The sequence below is a fragment of the Pongo abelii genome, chromosome 12, assembly GCF_028885655.2.
Source record: "Pongo abelii isolate AG06213 chromosome 12, NHGRI_mPonAbe1-v2.0_pri, whole genome shotgun sequence".
NCBI classification, from domain to species: domain Eukaryota; kingdom Metazoa; phylum Chordata; class Mammalia; order Primates; family Hominidae; genus Pongo; species Pongo abelii.
The window spans coordinates 101,245,406-101,268,854 of record NC_071997.2 but is presented as its reverse complement, the minus strand read 5'-3'; the positions used below and the strand labels follow the sequence as shown (position 1 = coordinate 101,268,854).

At 42.3% G+C, this 23,449-nt stretch overlaps 1 protein-coding gene across 1 annotated transcript in view; it reads right to left on the bottom strand.

Annotated features, from left to right (window-relative positions):
- Positions 1-23,449, bottom strand: part of SRD5A2 (steroid 5 alpha-reductase 2) — a 76,188-nt gene that overhangs the window by 9,401 nt on the left and 43,338 nt on the right. Inside the window, exons 2-5 of the mRNA XM_024242570.2 lie at positions 14,188-14,351; positions 11,952-12,053; positions 9,888-10,038; positions 6,688-6,820 (exon numbers count right to left, since the gene is read on the bottom strand). Of these exons, the coding sequence (XP_024098338.2) occupies positions 6,754-6,820; positions 9,888-10,038; positions 11,952-12,053; positions 14,188-14,351 (484 nt within the window). The 3' untranslated portion in view covers positions 6,688-6,753. The remainder of the gene's footprint in view (positions 1-6,687; positions 6,821-9,887; positions 10,039-11,951; positions 12,054-14,187; positions 14,352-23,449) is intronic.

Genomic DNA, 23,449 nt, shown 5'->3' with positions numbered 1-23,449 from the left:
ATGGCAGCTCCTCCCATCACAGGCCTGGAGGCCCAGGAGGAAAAAGTGGCTTCATGGGCTGGGCCCGGGGTCCCCACCCTGTGTGCAGCCTAGGGACTTGGTGCCCTGTGTTCCAGCCGCTCCAGCCATGGCTGAAAGGGGCCAATGTACAGCTCAGAATGTGGCTTCAGAGGGTAAAAACTCCAAGCCTTGGCAGCTTCCACGTGATGTTGAGCCTGCAGGTACACAGAAGCCAAGAACTGAGGTTTGGGAACCTCTGCATAGATTTCAGAAGATGTATGGAAACACCTGGATGCCCAGGCAAGGTTCCTATCAGGAACCTCTGATAGGGCAGCATGGATGGGAAATGTGGGGTCAAAGCCCCACACAGAGTCCCTACTGGGGCACTGCCTAGTGGAGCTGTGAGAAGAGGGCCACTATTCTCCAGACCCTAGAATTTTAGATCCACCAACAGCTTGCACCATGTGCCTGGAAAAGCCACAGACACTCAACACCAGCTCGTGAAGTCAGCTGGAAGGGAGGCTGTAGCCCGCAAAGCCACAGGGGTGCAGCTGCGCAAGACCATGGGAACCCACCTCTTGCATCAGCATTACGTGGATGCAAGACCTGGAGTCAACAGAGATCATTTTGGAGCTTTAAAATTTGACTGACCCGCTGGATTCTGGACTTGCATGGGCCCCATAACCCCTTTGTTTTGGCCAATTTCTCCCATTCGGAATGGCTGTATTTACCCAATACCTGTACCCACATTGTACCTAGGAAGTAACTAGCTTTCTTTTGATTTTACAGGCTCACAGGTGGAAGGGACTTGCTTTGTCTCAAATGAGTCTTTGGACTGTGGACTTTGGGTTAATGATGAAATGAATTAACACTTTGGGGGACTGTTGGGAAGGTATGATTGGCTTTGAAATGTGAGGACATGAGATTTGGAGGGGCCAGGGGTGGGATGATATGGTTTGGCTGTGTCCCCACCGAAATCTCAACTTGAATTGTATCTCCCAGAATTCCCACGTCGTGGGAGGGACCCAGGGGCAGGTAATTGAATCATGGGGGCCAGTCTTTCCCATGCTATTCTCGTGATAGTGAATAAGTCTTACGAGATCTGATGGGTTTATCAGGGGTTTCTGCTTTTGCTTTTTTGTCATTTTTCTCTTGCCACAGCCATGATTCTGAGGCCTCCCCAGCCATGTGGAACTGTAAGTCCAATTAAACCTCTTTTTGTTCCCAGTTTCGGGTATGTCTTTATCAGCAGCATGAAAACAAACTAATACAGTGGGCTTTTGTGACTATGCACCACCAAAGAAGGGCCCTCTCAGATCTCCTTCCCTGTCCCCAACCCACCTCATAAGCTCCAGGTGGAGGTCTGGGTAAAAGACCCGGCAACCAGACTAAGGTGACCAGGTCATCCCAGTCTGCCTAGGACTTTTCCAGTTTGAGCACAGAAAGTCCTGTGTCCCAGGAAACTCCTCATCCTGGGGCAGATCTGGATACTTGGTCAGCCAAGTGTCTGAGTCTCCCAGGGATTCTAAACTCATGCTAGGTTCCACTCAGCTATCAATAATTCATTGAAATTTCTGTTGTTTTCTTCTTTCTCACTCTTATGGCCATTACCTCTTCCTCCCATACTCCGCTGAAAGTGAAACCGTTTGTGTGTTTCCTTTGAAATTCATTTCTTCTGGTTGCTCTCCTATCTCAGTTCATTAAAAGGCTCAAAAAGTTATAATCTTACATACTATCTGGTTTTTTCTCATTTTTAGAGTAGGAATGGTTATCTGGTGGCTTTCTACATCCTAAGTGGAAAAAAATCTCCTCATTCCCTTTGCTTCTAAAGAATTGAGCTGCGGCATTAGAATGTTGTCCTTGTGGAAAGACATTATAAGAAGCTGCACAAAGTGACCCCTGCATTTATTGTAAAGATGCTCTCATGAACATAGTTCCCCACATCACACAGTGTAGAAATTTATCTTGAGTCTCAGTACCAGTAATAGTTGTGTTTCCCTGGTCAAGTTGTTTTTCTTTTATGAATGTTGTGGATTTAGCAACTGGTAATTTCCTTCTGTATTTGGAGACTCAGGACACAATTTATGTTTAGATTTAGCCACTGTACATGATCTTCCAAGGGCATTTTTGCATTTTAACTTTATCTCTGGCTTTATTTTACTTTTTACTCCTATTTTTACTTCCCCTCACTTACTTATCTGTTCAGAGCTTATCCTGTTATAAACCATCACAAAGAATTATTTTAATGAAATAGTATCTGAAAGGCAACTTCTAACAAATGAAAGCATTAATACATTGACAAAATTTAATTGATTTTATGGTATTGCTTTCTAGTCAACACTGTAAAAATGCTTCTCTCTAAGGAAGGATCCTTTTTGGAGGAGTGCATCTGGAGTAAAGGAAAACAAAGGCCTTGAAAAGGGGAACCCTGGCGGTTGCTTATTCCTCTGGATGCTCCCATCTCCCCATTGGCCTCAGCCAACTTGGATGCTGCCACACACTCTAAGAGCAATTACTTCACCTCTTTCTCACAATGTCACCACTACACAGAACTAAAACTATCTTTACGAGGTGAGCAGACAGAAATACAATTATTTATGGTGAAGCACAGCCAAATGGCTTGTGTTTTTTAAAAGTCAGCTTCTTCTCTTATGAAATGGAGCTCTAACAAGTGTTTATTCTCTCTCTCAGAGGGACGTCTTTTCCTGGGAGGATAAAGAAGGGACCAGGCTTGTGCAGTCTGGATACAGGAAAGGGAGGAAGCCCACTGTCAGTGGGAGGCCCCTCTCTCCCAAGGGCCTTCCATTGCCAACCCTCCCTTGGACCCTCGCTCATTACTCCCCTCCTTCCTCCACTTTCTCTGTTGTCCTCCTCCTCCCAGCCAGCTTGCCATGTGGGAAGGGATATTCACTGTCCCTCCAATAAAGAACCTAGATTGTGACTGCATTGAGCAAAACCAAACCCTCAACCCAAAAAGACAGGACTAAAGAAACTAACACAGCTTGGTGCATACTTTAACCTTCTCCAATTATTTATTTTATTCATCCAAATCTCAAGCTAAGGTTGATGGGGAGAAATGAGGCACAATGCAAATAACACAGAACTTTTTAAGATCACAACTCCATGGACTTGTACAAAGAATGAACAAATCTCTTACTTAGAAATTAAATCCACTCGATGGCTTACTAAATCACCCAAGAACTCACATTGCCACCTGGCTCTATGCCTCTTTCTTTCATCATAGGATAGTGTAGATGCTATAAAATAATCAGCATCCTTTTCTAGAAAAATTCACTTTACATTTGCCATTACCCTCCTTGTTTTCCCTGCATGGACCTCAGCTCACAGCTTATTAGAGAACCAAAAGGCCAAGCGGGAAAGGAATTGAATCTTCATGAGCCTACTCCTTCATGTGCCAAGAGCTTGCTCCCCTGCTTCTTAGTGAGATTGCCATGAGGTAACCACAAAAATCCAAGAGAGCTATTATCAAACTTCAGGGTTGTAAAACCACGGATTTATTTATTTGTTCCTGAAAGGGTCTAAGCCGCCTAAATAGCTGCTTAATTGCGTATTTCTCATTAGAGCTCCTTTTTCCTTTTAGAATACAGTGGAGCCAGTGTTGTTCTTTATGAAAGTAAGCATTAGGGATAAGGGGTTTATGATCTGAAACCTTTTTCCATGCTGAACACACATGTTGTCTTGACTACAACAATGAGAGAAAACTCTCTATTCTGTCAAATAGGTTTATGAAAGGGCATGAGCCTGATGCTTCCACAGAGCGAGGGAAGCCTCACACACAAACAGGCATGGGACAATAGGTGTATAAATTGAATTGTGCAACAGCACTTAAGCTCTGGCTATTTTTCTCATGCATGAGTTCTGTAGAAATCCAGATGGCAGCCCTAAAGGCTGTGCCTTAAGCAGAAAAAACATACGTCTGACCCTCAAACGGACAAAATGAGATGGCTGCTCTGACCAGCTCTGTACCAGCTGTGAGGCCTTTTAACTCTGTGGTTCTCAGTGTCACTACCTATAATATGAAGTGGTAGGAATAGCTGATGTCTGAGGTCTGCTTCAGCTCTTTAAGTCTAAATTCTGAAAAACAAACAAAACTCAACATTTTCTTCAAGACTGGCAGGAAAACGCCTCTTCCGTGAAAGTTTCAGCAAGACCAAGATAGAGTATCTTGTGAGCTAGGACACTGTTAGATTATTTTAGCCAAAAAACACTCCATGGAAACCTCAATTAACTATAATTTTGTTGCATTCTATTTTTAAAAGTGGGAAGAAATATGTTTAGAGATGAGCACACGTTCAGACCTTTACTGTATTTAATCCACATACTTATCCTAGCCCTAAACAATAACAAACTGTCATTGAACACAACGGCCCTACAACACTGAGAATACCTGAATTATCAAGGGAAGTTTTCAGCTTTCATAGAGTTCATGCTACCCTACCCTATATTCAGATTAAGAAGTTCCACGATCATACTAATTTGAAAGGTCCACCATCAGGCAACAGGACTGGGGTCCCCTCAATATGTTAATTACCTAATTAAGTCAAGGTTGGACTAAATACTATTTTAGAAAGCGCCCTCTTGTGGCAAAAAATGAAATTGCCAAATGGCAGTTTTGTCCTGAGACTGAGTACTGCCATTTATCGTGTACTTATTTCATCTTGAGGACCGGCCTGGATGTTTTACATGGTAGTAAAATAAAGGACTTAAGCAAAGCAGTCTCCAACATCATGGAGACAACTGGAAGTCTTTTATGTCACAGAGCTCAAGCTACATCTGAAGATTTATTTCACCAAGTGTGTTCATTCCCCCTGTGTATTCCTCAGCACCAGGAGTGGCATCTAACCTCATGACATTTTCCTGCACCTTTATTGTACTTCCTTGTAGTTCTGAATTGTGGCTGAGAGGCTCTATAAGTCATACTTCTTTATTTCCAGCACACAGCCCCTACTTTCATGAAGAGAGAAGAAAGGAAACGAGACCACAGACAGGGTGAATGGGAATGGGGGACAGGGGGTACAGGGAAGCACACCCCAATACCTTGTGAAAAGCTCCAGAAGTCCCAGGATATTTTAATTCAAACAAAATTCCTTAACATCCATGATTTTAAAGGTATTTAATGAACAACAAAAACATTTATTTATATGATTGCAATTTGTATTTTTCAGTAATCTACATCATCCTCAGACCTTTCAAGTTTCCTATGTCACTTATATAGTGAGTTTCTGTACTTAGTACCACTGGTGCTCATTTCTCAAAACAGTTTGCTAAATATTGACAATGCATTCCACAAACATAGGCCTGAGAAGACAAATATTTCCATGTATTCCAATTACAAGCATTTGGCCCCTTCCTTAGAGAGTCCATATCGCAGCACTCAAGCTGGGGTCACTCCTTCACAAGAGTTTGCAAACTCAAATGCTTACTAGCTACTTAGTTCCAGTTCTGGTGTGGAAATGTGGGCTCTGTATGCTCAGATCCTCCAACTTTTTAAATGAAACTAGAATGCCAGAGTTTTATGAAGGAATCTCCTGATTTTTAAGTTTTTGAAACTTTGTAAAAAAAAAAAAAAAAACTATATGTCTGAGCCAAACAAAACAGGTTTTCTGCCCAGATGTGCCCCTCTGCCTGCAATTTTCAGTCTCTGCCTGAAGGTCGTTTGAGGGAGGCATTCAAGCTGCCCCTAGGAGACACCTCCTTGAACGGGTCCTGAGAACTACAAGGAAGAAGCTCCAGGAAAGGAAAGTTGCTTGGGGCTTCTGCTGTACTTCATATTGTTGTGGACATCTGGTGGAGGCAAGCAGCATGTAACCTCATCATTAATTCTCTTTGTTTTACACTACTCATTATTTGGATATTGCCACTAGTTTCCAAAAGCATGAGAGTTTGCAATGTCTATTGTAAAACTGTTCTCTATCCTCTTAGTAGCCATCTAGGGTCATGTTGTTCTCTACTCTCTCAGTAGCCATCCAGGGTCATGTCTTTTTGTTTGTGGTTATTAAAACCTGGCCTTCAAGAATAGCCATACCAGTTTTCTGGGGACTGTGAAATCTTCTGGAAAACAGAGGCACTCATCAACTAAGACACTGCACAAATTTGAAATGAGATCAATGCATCAGTATCTTTTCAGCACTATGAGGAGAGGGCTCCTGCATTCAAGGTCTACCTAATAATTTCTCATCTTTCCTAATTAACCAAGAAAAAGGAAGTCATGACTGGGGTTTTCATTTGGGAGTGGGTTTGCTCTGGGTCTTTGTGGCTTCAGAGTTTAAATCTCTGCTACTCTGTTACATGTACAAAATGCATACCTTTAATAAGATCTATAAGCACTGCCTTCAAGTCAAAAAATTCTTGATTACAGAGTTGTCCTGCATTGACTGGGAATGGGTATGAAGCCACATGTACTTGGATTGTCCAGTGAAAGACATAAGAGAAGTTTGTACTTTCTCAGAGCAATAGCTAAGAAGCAACCGTCGCCATTTGGAAAAGTGGCTTTTTGAAGCTTTAGTTGGAGATCAGGATAGGGGTCCCTGGAAGGGCAGGAGTAAACTCTAAGCAGACACCACTCAGAATCCCCAGGCCAGCTGGCAGAACGCCAGGAGACCTACTATTATATATATACACATACATATATATATATATGAAGGACTATTATATCATGAAAATTACAGTTTCAGCAGCTTGACAGTTTTCATCAGCATTGTGGGAGCTCTGCTCCTTTTTAATTTGGTTTCTTTAAAAGATGAATGGAATAAGGGCTTTCCGAGATTTGGGGTAGTCCTCAAACATCTTGAGGTAGAACCTAAAAGACAAGAAAGGAATAATTGTAAATATAATGGAGCAGTGGCTGACAGCTGAGGTTTGCTCTTACCAAATCTTTGTTACAAGTCAACCTACAGTTATTTTGGGCCTGACTATTTCGATGGTCATTTATGATCTTATTTCTCCTTCCCACAGCCTATTTCTTGTAAATGTTGAAGCTTCTTTTGCTGGGAAATGAAAAGTAATAGGCAGAGGGTAGTGGTGATGGCTGTGCAATATTATGAATGTACCTAATGCCACTGAATTTTACAATTAAAAATGGCTAAAGTGGTAAAATTTTTGTTACGTATATCCTACCAGAAAAAAAAAATGTAGTATCCAGAAGGAAGTACTTGTTTGGATTCAGCTGGAAAATACAGGGAACCAAAGACTATGGGCAAAGAGAACCAACAATGTTCCCAGGAAAATATCCTTTCACGAGGCCTGGGAATGCAAGCAAAATATCATCATGTATCATGGGTTGAATTTTGTCTTGTCAAAAGATATGTTGAAGTCCTAACCCCCAGTACCTGAGAGGGTAATTTTTTTTTTTTCTGGAACTAGGACCATTGCAGATAAAATTAAGATAAGGTCATACTGGAGCAGGGTGTGCCCTTAATCCAACATGACTGTGTCCTAAAAAGAAGAGGAGAAGAGACAAAGAGACAGAGACAGAGACACACAGGAGAGAAAGCCATGTGAAGACGGAGGCAGAGATCAGAGTGATGCAGCTACAAGCCACGGAACACCAAGGGTTACCAGCCGCCATTAGAAGCTAAAAAGAGGCAAGGAAGAATTCTTCCCTAGAGTTGTCACCGGGGCCTGGCCCTGCCTACGCCTCGATTTCAAATTTCTAGCCTCCAGAACTATGAAAGGACAAATCTGTGTTGTTTTAAGCCACCCAGTTTGTGGTAATGTATTGCAGCAGCCACAGGAGACGAATGCATCTTATAAGAATCCTGTCTGCTTAAGTCGCCAGGCTGTCCTCCTAACTAGTTGACGCTGGCAGCCCTCAAGGCATAATCAAGATGATACACTGTATTAAAGTACCTTAGTTTGAATTAGGGGGCAAATAATAAGTTACAAAAGGTGGCTGGTTTTCGGTACTGTGATTTGAGAAGTCTGGTGGGCTGCCTCCGCCCGTGCTGCCTCTGCTGTGAGTGCCTGGCTTTGTTTTATAGAAGCCTTCACAAAGTCCTGTTAGCCTATTAAAAACTATGCCTTCTGGCCCTTCTCTGGGAGGTCTAACATCACAGGATGAGGCCTCAATTTGGGTTTTGTTGTTGCAGCAGCTGGAAACGTCTGGTGGAATTACCATCCCTCCCCTAACCAAGCACAGTAGAGTCCATGCTTCCCAGGGACCCTCCAAGTGCTGAGTGATGCCTTCTCTTCTCCCATTCCCGCTCTGCCTCTGGTGGGCAGCAGACCCCGCCTGAAATGTTAAGAGCTGTTATGACTCCTTTATGGGCTAGGAACCCTCTGCCACCCCTCCTCACAGAGCCTAGGAGGCGGTAGGAATAGGTCACGAGCTGTTGCTTCATTCATTTCAGAACTGTTATCCTCAAACAATTCTACTCAGAAAAAAAGGAACTCATTCTTAGTTAAATCTTCAAAACTAGGCATTGAGTCATAACCCCAGGGTCCTGGTTCCAAGACCACTCATTCCCTGTTTGAGTATCCATAGTCTCCAGTAATTATAGGCTTTCTCTTTCCACAAAAGCCATTTTAGGGAAAGGATCTGAAATTTACACTTGGCAAGTTAAAGCCTGATAACAACCTAATATATTACCTTTCACTTCCAGCAATACTTTTAGTTAATTCTTTTGTCCCCACTCCACCCCATGTTAGTGGGTTAGTGAAGCTTTAGGTCAGACCTTCAGAGGGAGGGTTCTGAAACACCTGCAATTCCTGGCATTTCCCAGCAGATAGGACAGTCCTAAGATTGCCCCATGCATGCGATTTCTTGTCCTACCTTCCCCGGAATCCAGGGTTGGCCTTGGTTATGATTTATAGAGGGTGGGTGTCAGGGAAGGAAGGCAGTACCAAAATAAACCCTGGCATTGCAGAGATTCCAGGGGAAAAAGTCCTTCTGGAGTTCCAGGGCTCTGTGATTACCTGAACTGTTAGCACCAAATCTTGTAGCCAAAAATAGCAGCCACATAGTCACCAAGATAGTACTTTTTCCCAGTGGCTCTCTAGCCTGCTGTGCCTCAGAACATCTGTGGAGGCCAGGCGCGGTGGCTCATGCCTGTAATCCCAGCACTTTGGGAGGCCGAGGCAGGCAGATCACTTGAAGGCAGGAGTTCAAGGACAGCCTGGCCAACATGGTAAAACCTGTCTCTACTAAAAATGCAAAAAGTTAGCTGGGCATGGTGATGGGCCTGTAGTCTCAGCCATTTGGAAGGCTGAGGTGGGAGAATCACTTGAACCTGGGAGGTGGAGGCTGCAGTGAGGCAAGATCGCCCCATTGCACTTCAGCCTGGGCAACGGAGTGAGACTCCGACTCAAAAATAAATAAATAAATAAATAAATAAATAAATAAATAAATAAATAAATAACTATCTATGGAGCTTTGGAAAGTGCTGGCCATGGTCCCAATTATGGAGCACACTTCCAGAAATGTGGTGGGAGGGGATGAAACTGAAGCATGGAAATGGAAGCAGCTTCTTCCGCTTCTTCAGGCTTTATCTAACCATCTCCAAGGAAGCCTGCCTGGTGGGCACAGAGCCTGGGTCAGCTAACTCATGAAGGTGCAAGGCACTTCTCGCTGGACAGCCTTCTTCAACAAGACAGGCACAGGACCTTCCCGGCTGTCACCTCAGTTGTCTCTGTTTACATGGACTTATGTTTGTTCTTAGAAAAAGTTTTATTACTGCTACTCTCATTCAGCTAACTTCCAACTTCAATACAAGCCCAGTAAGTCAGAATATGCTAACCCAGATTATTGTATCAACCTTCCCTTAAAAAATTAAATATCTTCGGTTTCTAAATCTTCCTCTGTGGGTTAAAAGCCTGTTTGGAGAAGAAGAAAGCTATGTGAATGCTGCCGCTTTTATTGAAAATTTTACCTATGGTGGTGAAAAGCTCGCAGCCCAAGGAAACAAAGTGAGAAAAATGCAAAGGCAAGTGCTGGGAGGGACCAAGTGGCCAGGGCATAGCCGATCCATTCAATGATCTCACCGAGGAAATTGGCTCCAGAAACATACGTAAACAAGCCACCTGCGTGCAGAAGAATCGGAAGGTCAATCATTGCAACTGAATCATTGTGACATTAAACCCATCTGTGTTGTTCCAAAATACACAAAGGCAGCAAGAACAAATGTGGGGCTGGAGGCTCCCTCCATAGTCGTAGGAGTTTGGTGGAATCCTCTTGGAGAGAAGGGGAAACAAAGCAACAACAGCCTGTTGCCTGGAGAACATTCTGGAGTTGCGAAGAGTGGCCTCAACTGCTTAACGGGCTCTATCCAAATCTCTAACAACTGCTGGACCACTAGCTTTGGGTAGGACAAGGGAGAGGTGCAGGAGGTCTGGTTTTTGTTTCGTTCTGTTAAGGAAGGTTTTTGGGTCACCTCTTACCGCCCCACTCCTTTCCTGGACACATACACTTTCACATTCACAGTCCCAAAAGGTGAAACTGCACACTATATTAAAATAATAAAAATCTGAACTCACAGGAGAAGGAATTTAGATTCTCTTATGGGATTTGCCCCTCCCCACCCTTCTGCAAAGCACTCTCCTCTGTTCATGTTTAAAGTAGAGAGTAGGAGCTGCAGGTATTTGTCCTGCTGGAGGCTGGTGAAGTCAGCTTCCAGATTTTAAATGTTTCATTTTCTATCCAACCAGGTATTTCTTCTCTCAGGACTGTATCTAGAAATCAGCATATTTCTAATGATATTAAATATATCCACACTCAAATTTTATTACCCACATTAAACTGGGGATGTTTCAACCGAAACAATTTTGTTCTTTCTATAGTTACATAAAAATATTTTGTATTAAATCATTCTCTATTATAATTCAAAAGTTGGAAACTAATCTTGGCAACTGGTTTTTAAGCACTTTCTCTGCTCTTCTTTATTTATCTAGTTATGGAGTAAATGTTTTTAAAATCAAAGCCCCTTAGAGTTGAATCTTTCTTGAAGATGAGACTGCATCAGTGGTTCCCAACCTGTGATTCTCTAGGCCCTGGGAGGAACCATGGATCTAATGCAAAGGGCCTATAAATTGTCTATGAATACAGTAAATGGCACATCTTAACCTCCTAAATTATTTTTGTTTGATGTAGATACTGTTAGGATATTGACAACATTCAAATTCATTTGAATATGTTACTGAATTCATAGTAACTTTGTCATTAACTTCTTAATCAATGACTATTAATGTGCACTAACATCATGTCATAACTGAGGAAATTTTTTGATGTAAATAAAGGGTTGTATTTACATCAAAAACGGTGGAAGCCAAGGACCTACACAAATACCCATCTAAATCTATTGAAGGATGACTTGGACTGATTCACTCGCATCTGCGTATATTTGTCAATCTCATACCCTGGTTTCTTTGGAACAGTTAGGATTACAAATGTGCTCACCTTTATCTCCAAAAATGCACTTGTGCTTGTAAGACCTCGCATCCTAAGTTTTGATTAAGTAAATATAGTTCTCTACACTTTTAAAAGTATATACAAACGGCAGGAAATACACAAGTTCTAGCCTTACTACTCACAAGATAAGTCTAGATCAATTGGAGGGGACACATTTATTGGCCAAGCATTCAGCATCATTTGCAACCTAGAAAGGATCAGCCCTCTGTACATGACAATCTTACCTACTGCAATGAGGTTGTAGGTAGCCGATTCCAACCCTACTCAAATCTCCCACTCTCTCCCACCTTCCGGGTATTGTGGTCTCACACCTTCCTGAGGGCTCTGGTAGCTCTCTGGAGCTTCTGGGTTCAGCTTAGAAATGCAGATATACTGTGATGGGACTGGGTTTGCAGGGGAAGTCAAGAGCAAGCTGAGAGGTATCGTATCATTCGTGCCCTCACTGTCCCCTCTCCATCTGCTACCATAGCATCATCCCTGGGACAGGCTCCAGGGAAGAGTGAGAGTCTGGGGGCAGGGGAGACATTACCTTGTGGAATCCTGTAGCTGATTTCTCCAGGCTTCCTGAGCTGGCGCAATATATAGTCACTATGAATGTTGATTCCCATTCCCAAAATAAATAAGAAGACACCTTGACAAAGAAGAGAGAAAGGAGAAATTTTTTTTAAAATGTGTCCAGATTGTGGTGCTTTTTTCACAAACTAAGCTAAAATGAAAGGAGGGTCATTTAATTCCAAAAATGAAGGAAAGGGCATTTAATTTCTAAATCTAAGAATGGTCCTAAGATATGGCAGAAAGCGGGGAGGGCAATGAGTCCTGGTCCTGAATGGGGAGCACTGGGTGTGCTGTTTCCTAGACTCAGGCTGAAAATACACAGTGGCACCACCGATGGAGACAGATTAGAAAAGAGAGGAGAGCAGGAGGCAGCACCATTGTCCAGTATTTAAATAGATAAACAAATAAATGAATGGATCATAATTGCAAGCCTTTAGCTCATTCACAAACAGTCAAATCGAGGTTGCATATCTCAACAGCTGATTCCAGCCCCTTTTCTTTTGCCATCCCCCACTACAGAGGTTGGACTGAGAAAGGGGGTCACATGAGCTAGTTCCACCAATAAGATGTAAAGTGAAGTCTTGGTGGGGGGACTTCTTGGAAATCGTTTGCTTTTCTGATAAAAGGTGCAGGCAAGACCGGTGCCCCTACTTCCTCTTTCTTCCTGTCTTGATTGCCAGATGTAATGCCTTGAGCTACAGTCAACATCTTGCAACTGTGAAGTGATGAATAAGAGGACCACAGGTAAACATGCTAAGAATAGGGGAGACAGAAAGTGCCTGAGTTATTAATGGTGTCGGTAAGCAACCACAGGAATGCAGAAGCCACCAACTTCGACACTTGTTGTTATGTAAGAACTATGAATTCTGAATTATTCCAGTCACTATTATATGGTTTTCTGAACGCATTCCTGACTGAAACACCCACTCTCATGAAATAACGTGAGCTAGTTTGGAGGCGTGGCCACTAACAAACTGACTTCCATCACTGCCAGTTCTCACACACACACACATTCTGACATTAAAAGTAGCATGCTACACACACTGTTCACATTTTTATTTATTTTACTTGGCCACATCTCCTGGAGGTGTCTCCACGTGCACTATCCACTGGTGCAGAAAGGGCCCTGTTCTGAGGTGAGGACAGCCAGGATCAGGGATGCTAGATCCTGCATCCCAAAAGGCATTATTACAGCCCAGAAACACTCACCGTCCCACAAAGAGGCCCAACCCAACCTGTCAGCAAAGCACACTGGTGCTTTTCAAAATATGTCAGGCAAAAAGCAAGAACAGTTTAGTTAAAACAATCAAGTCTATTCTCACCTTATTTGATTCAATATAAAACAAGGATTTTCCACCTTGTCTAGTCAAAAGATCATTAGCCTGGAAGAAAGGGTATCTGGGGCGGGGTATGGTAGGGGAGCGGGGAGGGAAGGGGGACAGCACACAGAGCAGTGTCTTCAACTATTTTAGATAGGGTGGTCAGGGAAAGTCCCTTTGAGGAGGTGCAAATTGGTGGGGAACTAAATAAAGTGAGGAACCAACCCCCATGAATACATGGGGGCAAAGCCTTCTAGGCCAAGCTTGTCCAACCCGCAGCCTGTGGGCCACATGCAGCCCAGGACAGTTTTGGATGTGGCCCGACACAAATTCGTACACTTCCTTAAAACATTGTGAAATTTTTTTTAGCTCATCAGCTATCATTGGTGTTAGTGAATTATATGTGTAGCCCAAGGCAATTCTTCTATTTCCAACATAGTCCAGGGAAGCCAAAAGACTGAACACCCCTGTACTAGGCAGAGGGAACAGTCCTATACAAAAACACTGGGGCTGGACAAGCTTGACAGCTTGTGGCACAGCAGGAAGGCCACTGGCACTGGAGCACAGAAAAGGAGGTGCAGGGAGCCAGGAAAAGAGGTTGGGAAATTGTAAAGACCAAGAATATTTAGGATTTAAAGGCAGTGGGAAGGAATTTGTATTTTATTTTGAGAGTAAAGGAAATCTACTGGAGAGTTTTGCAATGGGAAATGGCATGATATGTGTTTAAACAATCTCTCTGGCTACCATATAGAGAAAAGACCAGGGTAGAGGCGAGGGAGGGGAAGATGGGATCATTACTAGGTCATTGCAGTAAGGAGAGGCCATGGCGATGTAGATTGTGGGAAGGGTTGTTAGCTGGGAAGTAGGTGAGAAGTGGCCAGATTCACTTACCCAAGCTAAACCGTATGTCTGTGTACCACCCATCAGGGTATTCAGCACAATAAATCAGATAGTAGCCTTGAAGGACTCCATTTCCAGTGCAGAAGGCAATGCCTCTGAGAATGAGTATAGCTGGATAAGGCCTCCCTCGATTGAGCAGTGAGTACACAAATGTCCTGGGACACACAGGGAGGAAAGGTTGGGATCCACTGTTAAAGAAGAACATGGTCTCATCCCCACCTCTTTCTTAAGCTCACACCAGAAGGTACAAAAACCAGGCTCTGCCATTTCGCCTTAACCCAATACAAATTATCTTCTCCAGGAGGATGTATATCACAGGCCAAAATAATTACATACCTGAAAAGTACAACCACTAAGAAATAATCAACAACATGTAATATATAAATAATTTATGTAATAAATAATGAATAACATGTACCATGCAAAGTGGAATTATCATGACAGAACAACAATTTTAAATAAGTACAATAAATATCCTTAAAGAAATGTTCCCTTCAAAGCAGAAAAAAATACTCACTTGAAAAAGAACCAAATAAAAATAATTTATCAAAAATTATAAAGCCTATTAGTGATAGAGTAAGAGCAAGATCTAGGTCTTCTGATAATCCCAGTTTTCTACATTAAACCTTTCTAATTACTCTTGAATTGGCATTTTCAAAAAGATGTACTGTCACTGTATGTGAATGAGTGATAGACTCAAAAAACAGAATCCATAGTTAAGTAAGCTTGGGATCTATAACATCAGACAAGACCTAATATTTACTCATTGTGGGATTTCTTCAAGCCATGGCATACTAAGGATGTGATGACTCTCTGAGAAGGAACCCCTAGTTTGGCACATTCATCACGGAGTTGGAGCTCCACTCCAGAAAACACTTTCCTAAACAGGGCAGATAATCCTATACACACAATTGGATCCTGAAGCTTTGAAAACTGATATTTGATTCTGTAAATTTTATATTCATTTTTCTTTCTCTGTCTCTTACACAAAAACACACACACATATGCATGCACACACACATGTACAAATGCACATGCACATGCTCATGCTAGACAACCACACACATCTCCAGAGCATTCATCTGATCTTTTGCAGACAAGAAAGAGCAGACAAGATCTGCAGATTTCACAGATAATCACAGTTGCATTTTAGATAGGAACACCTATCCTTCAAAGTCTGGGAGGTTTGTCTTAGATTTCCTTCTCAAAAACAGGAAGTCTAAGAAATGCCCTGGGCTTCATGTCAGGGATGTGGGTCACCATTTTTTTTACCTGGATCATATGTGAGTGTTGCCTCCTAAAATTGCTGTGAGGATGAAATTATCTAATTTGATGCTTCCTATGAAGAAGTACATTTTAAATTATGGAGTGACTGGCAAAAGTATGCAGACAGGTGTTGCATTATGTGTGAGTCAATTTTTTTTTTTTTTTTTTTGAGATAGAGTCTCATTCTGTTGCCCAGGCTGGAGTGCAGTGGCATGATCTCGGCTCACTGCAATCTCCACCTCCAGGGTTCAAGCAATTCTCCTGCCTCAGCCTCCCAAGCAGCTGGGACTACAGGCGCCTACCACCATGCCCAGCTAATTTTTGTATTTTTAGTAGAGACAGAGTTTCACCATATTGGCCAGGCTGGTCTGGAACTCTTGACCACATCGTGATCCACCTGCTTCAGCCTCCCAAAGTTCTGGGATTACAGGCACGAGCCACCGCGCCCAGCTGAGCCAAATTTTGTAAACATAAAACATCAAGGTGGTATTGAAGACCTGCACTTTCCCCCTTGGCAACAGCAGTTCCACATCTTTCCTCTCTTGGCTTGAATATAGACAATTCTGTTGGGACAGGGAGGCTGCTCAGGTGTTCTCAGGATGCTGAAACTTCTCACCTCTACCATCTGCTCTCCTGGCCAGTTAATGGACTATGAGGATCTTTAATTATTTGTATTAAAAAGTTGAAGGGGAAAGAAAGGTTAGTTTCCTGTGCTGTCTCCCTAGAAACTAAATGCTGTCTGCTGTCTCCCTCTCCCCTTCACACCTGGACTCAGGTCTACGACGTCATCTGCAGAATGCCTCCCACCCCACCCAATCACAACAGTGCCTACAATTCATGTCTTTCAGTAAATAATTACCTTCTCTGTTTCTCACCTCCTTCAAAACACAAATACACACAACAAGAGAAAGGAAATTGAGTCTCTAATACCAGAGTGTGCATAAGTGAATTAGATTCATGAGTTTTACTTCCTTCCCCAGAGGGAAAAAGAACAGAGTGAAGATGTAGTGGGAGAGCAAGGGCTCCGTGGTTAAAAAGGTCAGGCTTGAAGGATTTCACTATTTCATAACTCTGTGATCTTGGACAAACTCCTTCATCTGTAAACTGAGGTTAATTATTAACCTCATTGGATTATGAGGCTGGACTCATTGGACTATTGTTTTATGAGAATCATTGGATTCCTATAAAAATTAAATAAGATGATGCAGGAAAAAGTAACTGATACAGGATTGTTGCTATTTGTTTCTCCTTGCATTCACACTCCAGGAAAGCTTTGGGAGCCTGAAGGTGACTTCTTAGAAGGAAAGGACCCTGAAAGCTACAGAAAGGTATTTTTTTTAAAGTTGTATTTTTGTAATACTTGTAGTAGAAGTATGTATTAATCAGGGCAGGCTCACTACTGTAACAAACAACTACGAAGTATCAAAAGATCAACATGAAAAAGCTCATTTCTTGCTCATGCCACAGTAAGATGCTATTCAAGCTTCTGCTCCACAGCCATTCAGGACCCAGGCCCTTCCAAGGAATCTTCTCCATCTATCCAGCAGGCAAAGGAAGAGAGAGGACAAGGAGGATTGTGTAGAAGATTTTCTTAATGACCATGCTTCAGGCTGGAAGTGGCATAAATTCCACCCTCATCCTTTTGGCCCCACCCAACTGCAAGGGAGGCTGGGAAATACAGCTGATTGGGTCTCCCAGCAGGAAAAAGAAGGAGGTTTGGTGAACACATGGTACAGACAGAAGACTTTGGAGAACTAGAAGTCCCAGAGAACAAATAAAGTTCATCTAATCTGAATAAGTTTGCTATTGGAAAGCTGGAAATAGTTCAAAGCTTGTTTCACTGTAGAAAAAGACAAAGACAATGACGAGAAGTGGGAGAGAGTCTATTAGCCCAAGAGGCTGGCAATTGGTGCTGTAGAGTTGTAGGTGAGTTTCCCCTTCAGATCACATGCTCCACCTACGGTCTGAGACTCAGTTTCCCTGGTTTGGGACCACATCACTTTAATTACCTCCTACACCTCTAATGTAAATTTTCATTCTTTTATGTTTGTTCTTATAGAGAGACTGATAAGTACTCTGTAAATATAAAGTTTTTTTATCATTGCTAAGTAAATATTCATTTGGGGGGATTCATTGGAAAGGGTTAACTTAAACTGCAAATCCAAATTAAACCAAAGAAAAAAAGCTTTAAAATTACACATCTTGCATAGACCAACTCATATTTAACTAAGTCTTGTTCAAATATAAATGCTATTGCTAAGATTATCAAGCCAATTGAAGACTTTTCACTATATGAAATTTTAGACTCATTGTCAATCAAAATAAATTCAAACTCTATATATAAATACAAAGTTTCCATGTATATATTTAACTGTTCTGTATAGTAATTACTTCTTTCTTGACCCTGTAACCTTGTTCATCTACTACTCCATTTTCCTGCTTTCCTTTATAGCAACTCCAGAGAGTGGCCTATGCTCACCATCTCTGTCTTCTCCTCCACTTCTTTCCTCCTTCCCCCTCCTCCCACGGAAACAAATCTTGGTGGGGCCACCAGAGACCATCACATTCCCAAACCCAAGAATCAATTTACAACTCTCTTCTTATTTGACAAATTAATCACTCCCTCTTTCTGAAAACACTTTCTTTACTCAACTTCCAGCACACCACACTCTCTTGGTTCTTCTGCTTCACTGATCTGTTCTCATTTTCCTTTGCTGGTTTCTCCTCATCCTCCTGACCTCTAAATATGAGAGTGCCGCCAGAACTCAGGACTCTTTTTCTTCTTTATTTACAGTCTCTGTCTATGTGATCACATCTAGACATATCATTAAATATCATTCATATAATCTGAATGTGTCCCCCAAAATTTGTGTGCTGGAAATTTAATCCCCAATGCAACAGTGCTGAAAGGTGGGGCCTTTTAGGAGGTGTTTAGGTCATGAGGGCTCTGCCAACATGAATGGATTAATGCTGCTATAAATAGGACTTGAGGGAGTGGATTTGCTCATTGTTGCCCTTTCACCTTCTGCCTTCCTCCATGTGAGAATACACCAAGAAGGAGTCCATCAGTTGCTGGCACCTTGGTCTTGTACATCCCAGCCTCTAGAACCATGTGAAATAGATTTCTGCTCTTTGTAAATTACCCAGTCTCAGGTATTCTGTTATAGCAGCATAAAATGGACAAAAGCAATTATCTATAGGACAGCAAGTCCCAAATTGATATCTCCAGACAGGATATCTGCAGTCCTTAAACTCAGACTCATATGGGCAACTTCCTACTATACCTCTAGTTTAATGGATATTTCAATTTTAACACAGTCAAACCCAAACCTCTGATTCCCCATTCTTCTCCAAACTTGCGCTTCCCTCAGTCTTCCCCATCTCAGTAAATGCCAGGTTTATTCTTCCAATTGCTTAAGCCAAAGACCTTAGACCATCTTTGATCTCTCTCTCTCTCTCTCATTCTCTCATACCCCACATAAAATCTGTTAGCAATTTCTGTCATCTTTATCTGCAAAATATTTTCAGAATCTGGCCACATCTCACCAACTCCATTATTCCATCTGAGTTTAATCTCTCATTAAACCTCTCCTGGGTATTTGTAAAAGCCTCCTCATTTGACCACCACATTTACTCCACTGCAATCTATTCTCCATATAACAGATCAAGTAAAGCTATAAACTGGATCATATTACTTCTCTCTGAAAACCTCCTTCATGACTAAATGAAAGCCCAAATTCTTGACTGCCTTCAAGACCCTAGACAGTCTGATTCCCCAACTACATCTCTGCTCTCTTCTACCACTTTTATCTTTGTCCATCTCACTGCAGCCACTCTGCTCAAATGTTAGCTTCCCTGACCGCCTTATGTAAAATAAATAACCTCCAATGCCTCCAGCACTCACTAGCCTCATAAATCTACTTTACTTTTTCCAGTAGCATTTTTTACTAACATATTCTACTTTCTGTGTTTATTGTCCCCCTCTTCCCACAAGAATGTATGCACCATAAAGAGAGAAATGTTATCTATTTTGTTCATCACTATATCTGCAATGCCTTGAACAGTGCCTGGCACACAGTAGGCCTGGAATGAATTTTGAATGAAAGAGAGTCTATCATGTGCTATAAGTGGCACACATCATATGCATGCAGAGCTTCAAATTTTATCTCACTGTATATGCATCATAACTTTTACTTCCAGGGGGGTGTGAAGTAGATATGCTTTTCCACATTCCTCCTGCTACATATAATTGAAATCTCTGGACATTATTTAAAAAGCAAACATGAGAAGATTCTAAAAGTTGGAGAGAACAAGGCATATGGGCTAGAGACCCTAGGATTTGAAGAAAAACAAAGCAGTGTGTTCCTGGGTTTTCATTTTGCCTCATATATTCCAGATTTAGAGCCATTGAAGTTGGCAACCATAAAATGGAACCGTCACAGATCAAAAAGGCCAAACAAAATCTTACTTGCTCTAGCCAAGGAATGAGAAAAAGGGAAAAACCAGAAAGACAAAAACTTTTAGAATATAGTTGCTCTGTTATAGCAAACACCACAGAAAAAGTGGCTCACTCTCACCCCACTAGCAAAGTCTGGTGGAAGTGCAGAAGCCTGTGCTTCCCCCTTACCAAGTTGTGATAGGCACTCTAACCCCTTGCCAGGCTGTGTCAGAAAAGGCTGGGTAGGGAGTCAGGAATTCCTACTGGGAAGTAACAAGCTCATCCCACTTCTCCACAGTGTTAGCAGAGACCACATGGGGAGCCAGGACTTCTTAACTCCACATCCTCCTGCTGGCCTGGGTAGTATTAGAGAAGCCCTAGTGGAGAGTTGGAATAGTCACCATTTCCCAGTGACAACAAGGCCACCTTCCCTCCTCCACTGCATTCCATGGTGTCAGTGGAAACCAGTTGGGAGGTGAAAGGAAACATTCCCAACCCTCTCAGCCAAACAGATATCAGTGGAGGACTAACAGGGAGCCAAAAATCCCACCGCCACACAAAAGTAACAAGGAGCCTCCACGTTCAGGTTTCAAAATGTCCAGGTTTCAACTGAAAATAACGTAACATACCAAGAACCAAGAAGATCTCAAACTGAATTTTTAAAAATCAATAGATGCCAATACACTGTATTATGTAATTCTAAATGTACAAAGGGGGAATATTTAAGACAATTATATTATAAATGAGGAAGAAAAAAGTGGCATTGTGGGAAGTATGTTTTCTACACTCAAACTGGTAAAATGACAACACTTTTAAACTATGAAAAATTGTGCATATATAATTTAACACCAAGAGCAATCACTAAAAAACTATATGAAAGAGATTCTCTTGTATCAAATCTAAGGATAAATCAAAATGAAATTCTAAAAAATGTTCATATAATCACCAGGAAGCATAAAAAAGAAAACACATAGAAAAACAGAGAGAACCAATATAAAACAAAAAATAAAATTTCAGACTTAAGCATTAATACATTAATAAATCCAATAAATGTAAATAATTCAAATCATTGTAAAGACAAGAGTTGGCTAAAGACAATTAAAAGACAAGAGTTGACTAAAACATAACCAAACAATAGGTTGATGACAAGAAACTCACTCAAATATAAAAATATAGTCAGGGTAAAAGTAAAAAAAAGGGGAAAAGACATATCATAGAAACATTAAATAAAGGAAGGTAGGGAGAGCATCCTAGGGAGCTGGAAGAGTAAGAAACATGAGGAATCTGTCTCCCTGCTTAGGCAATAGTTGCACTGACAGAGTATGCCTGATATAACTGTTTTGGAAATCTGGAGTCTATTGAAGGCTTGTAACTTTCAGGGAAACATTTGGATGGTACATTGCAGTTAACTTTGATTTCAGCTCAGTCAATTTTACCTCTTAGCACAGTAACAGCTACCCATTTCCTATCCCCAACCCTGTGTCAGGCAGCTGTGCATGTATTCCTGCAGCAGCTTGCACACAGCTTGAAGGAGCCAGGATAAGCAAAAAGGACCCTGTCCTCTAAGTATCAGGCATATGTGCTTAGATTGATGATTGCTGCTTCTGATCAGAGAGGTACAAAGAGGTGGTGGGTCTTTGCTGTTACACCTTATTGCATTGTTGCAAACACCTCCCCATCCAGCTGAAATGACTTCCAGAGATTTAAAGGGCTGGCACCCTATTTCCACTCCCTTTTTCATTTTTCTCTTTTTCTCCATTCGGGAGCCAGATATTAAAGATAAGGACATTCACAAACAACTGAATATATGGGGAAAATTAGAAAGTTAACACACATGACCACAGAAAGATGCAAGCTCAGAGAATACCAGTAAAGACCTTATGTTTACACCTCAGGCTGATCCTTGGCACAGAGACAGACTAAAGCAATTTTTATAAACAAACAAAACAATAACAAAAAGCAAACAACCTTGAGGAAAAAGAAGAGCCTGCATTCCAGAGTTAACACATCATTAAATTCAAATACCCAACTTTCAACAAAAAAAAAAATCACAAGGCGTTCAAAAAAAAGAGGAAAATATAGCCCATTCAAAGGAAAAAATAGTCAACAGAAACTGCCCCTGAAAAAGACCTAACAGCAGATCTACTCAAAAAATACTTTAAAATAACTGTCTTCAAGATACTTTAAGAACTGGAAAAGAGGGAGGGTGGAGCAAGATGGCCAAACAGAAGCCTGCAACAATGATCCCCTCTGCAGGAAGACCAATTTAACAACAATCTATACACATAAAAAGCACCTTCGTAAAAACAGAAAATCAGATAAGCAATCACAGTACTTGGTTTTAACTTCATATTGCTGAAAGAGGCACTGAAGAAGGTAAGAAACATACTCTTGAGAGGAGGAGCCAAGATGGCCGAATAGGAACAGCTCTGGTCTACAGCGCCCAGCGTGAGCGACGCAGAAGACGGGTGATTTCTGCATTTCCATCTGAGATACCGGGTTCATCTCACTAGGGAGTGCCAGACAGTGGGCACAGGTCAGTGGGTGAGTGCACCGTGCGCCAGCCGAAGCAGGGACAAGGCATTGCCTCACTCAGGAAGCACAAGGGGTCAGGGAGTTCTGTTTCCAGGGGTGACAGATGGCACCTGGAAAATCAGGCCACTCCCACCCGAATACTGTGCTTTTCCGACCGGCTTAGGAAACGGTGCCCCAGGAGATTATAGCCCGCACCTGGCTCAGAGGGTCCTATGCCCACGGAGTCTCGCTGATTGCTAGCACAGCAGTCTGAGATCAAACAGCAAGTCGGCAGCAAGGCTGGGGGAGGGGCGTCCGCCATTGCCCAGGCTCACTTAGGTAAACAAACCAGCAGGGAAGCTTGAACTGGGTGGAGCCCACCACAGCTCAAGGAGGCCTGCCTGCCTCTGTAGGCTCCACCTCTGGGGGCAGGGCACAGACAAACAAAAAGACAGCAGTAACCTCTGCAGACTTAAATGTCCCTGTATGACAGCTTTGAGGAGAGCAGTGGTTCTCCCAGCGTGCAGCTGGAGATCTGAGAATGGGCAGACTGCCTCCTCAAATGGGTCCCTGACCCCTGACCCCCGAGCAGCCTAACTGGGAGGCACCCCCCAGCAGGGGCAGACTGACACCTCACACGGCTGGCCAGGTACTCCAACAGACCTGCAGCTGAAGGTCCTGTCTGTTAGGAGGAAAACTAACAGAAAGGACATCCACACCAAAAACCCATCTGTACATCACCATCATCAAAGACCAAAAGTAGATAAAACCACAAACATGGGGAAAAAACAGAGCAGAAAAACTGGAAACTCTAAAAACCAGAGTGCCTCTCCTCCTCCAAAGGAACGCAGTTCCTCACCAGCAATGGAACAAAGCTGGACGGAGAATGACTTTGACGAGCTGAGAGAAGAAGGCTTCAGACGATCAAATTACTCCGAGCTATGCGAGGATATTCAAACCAAAGGCAAAGAAGTTGAAAACTTTGAAAAAAATTTAGAAGAATGTATAACTAGAATAACCAATACAGAGAAGTGC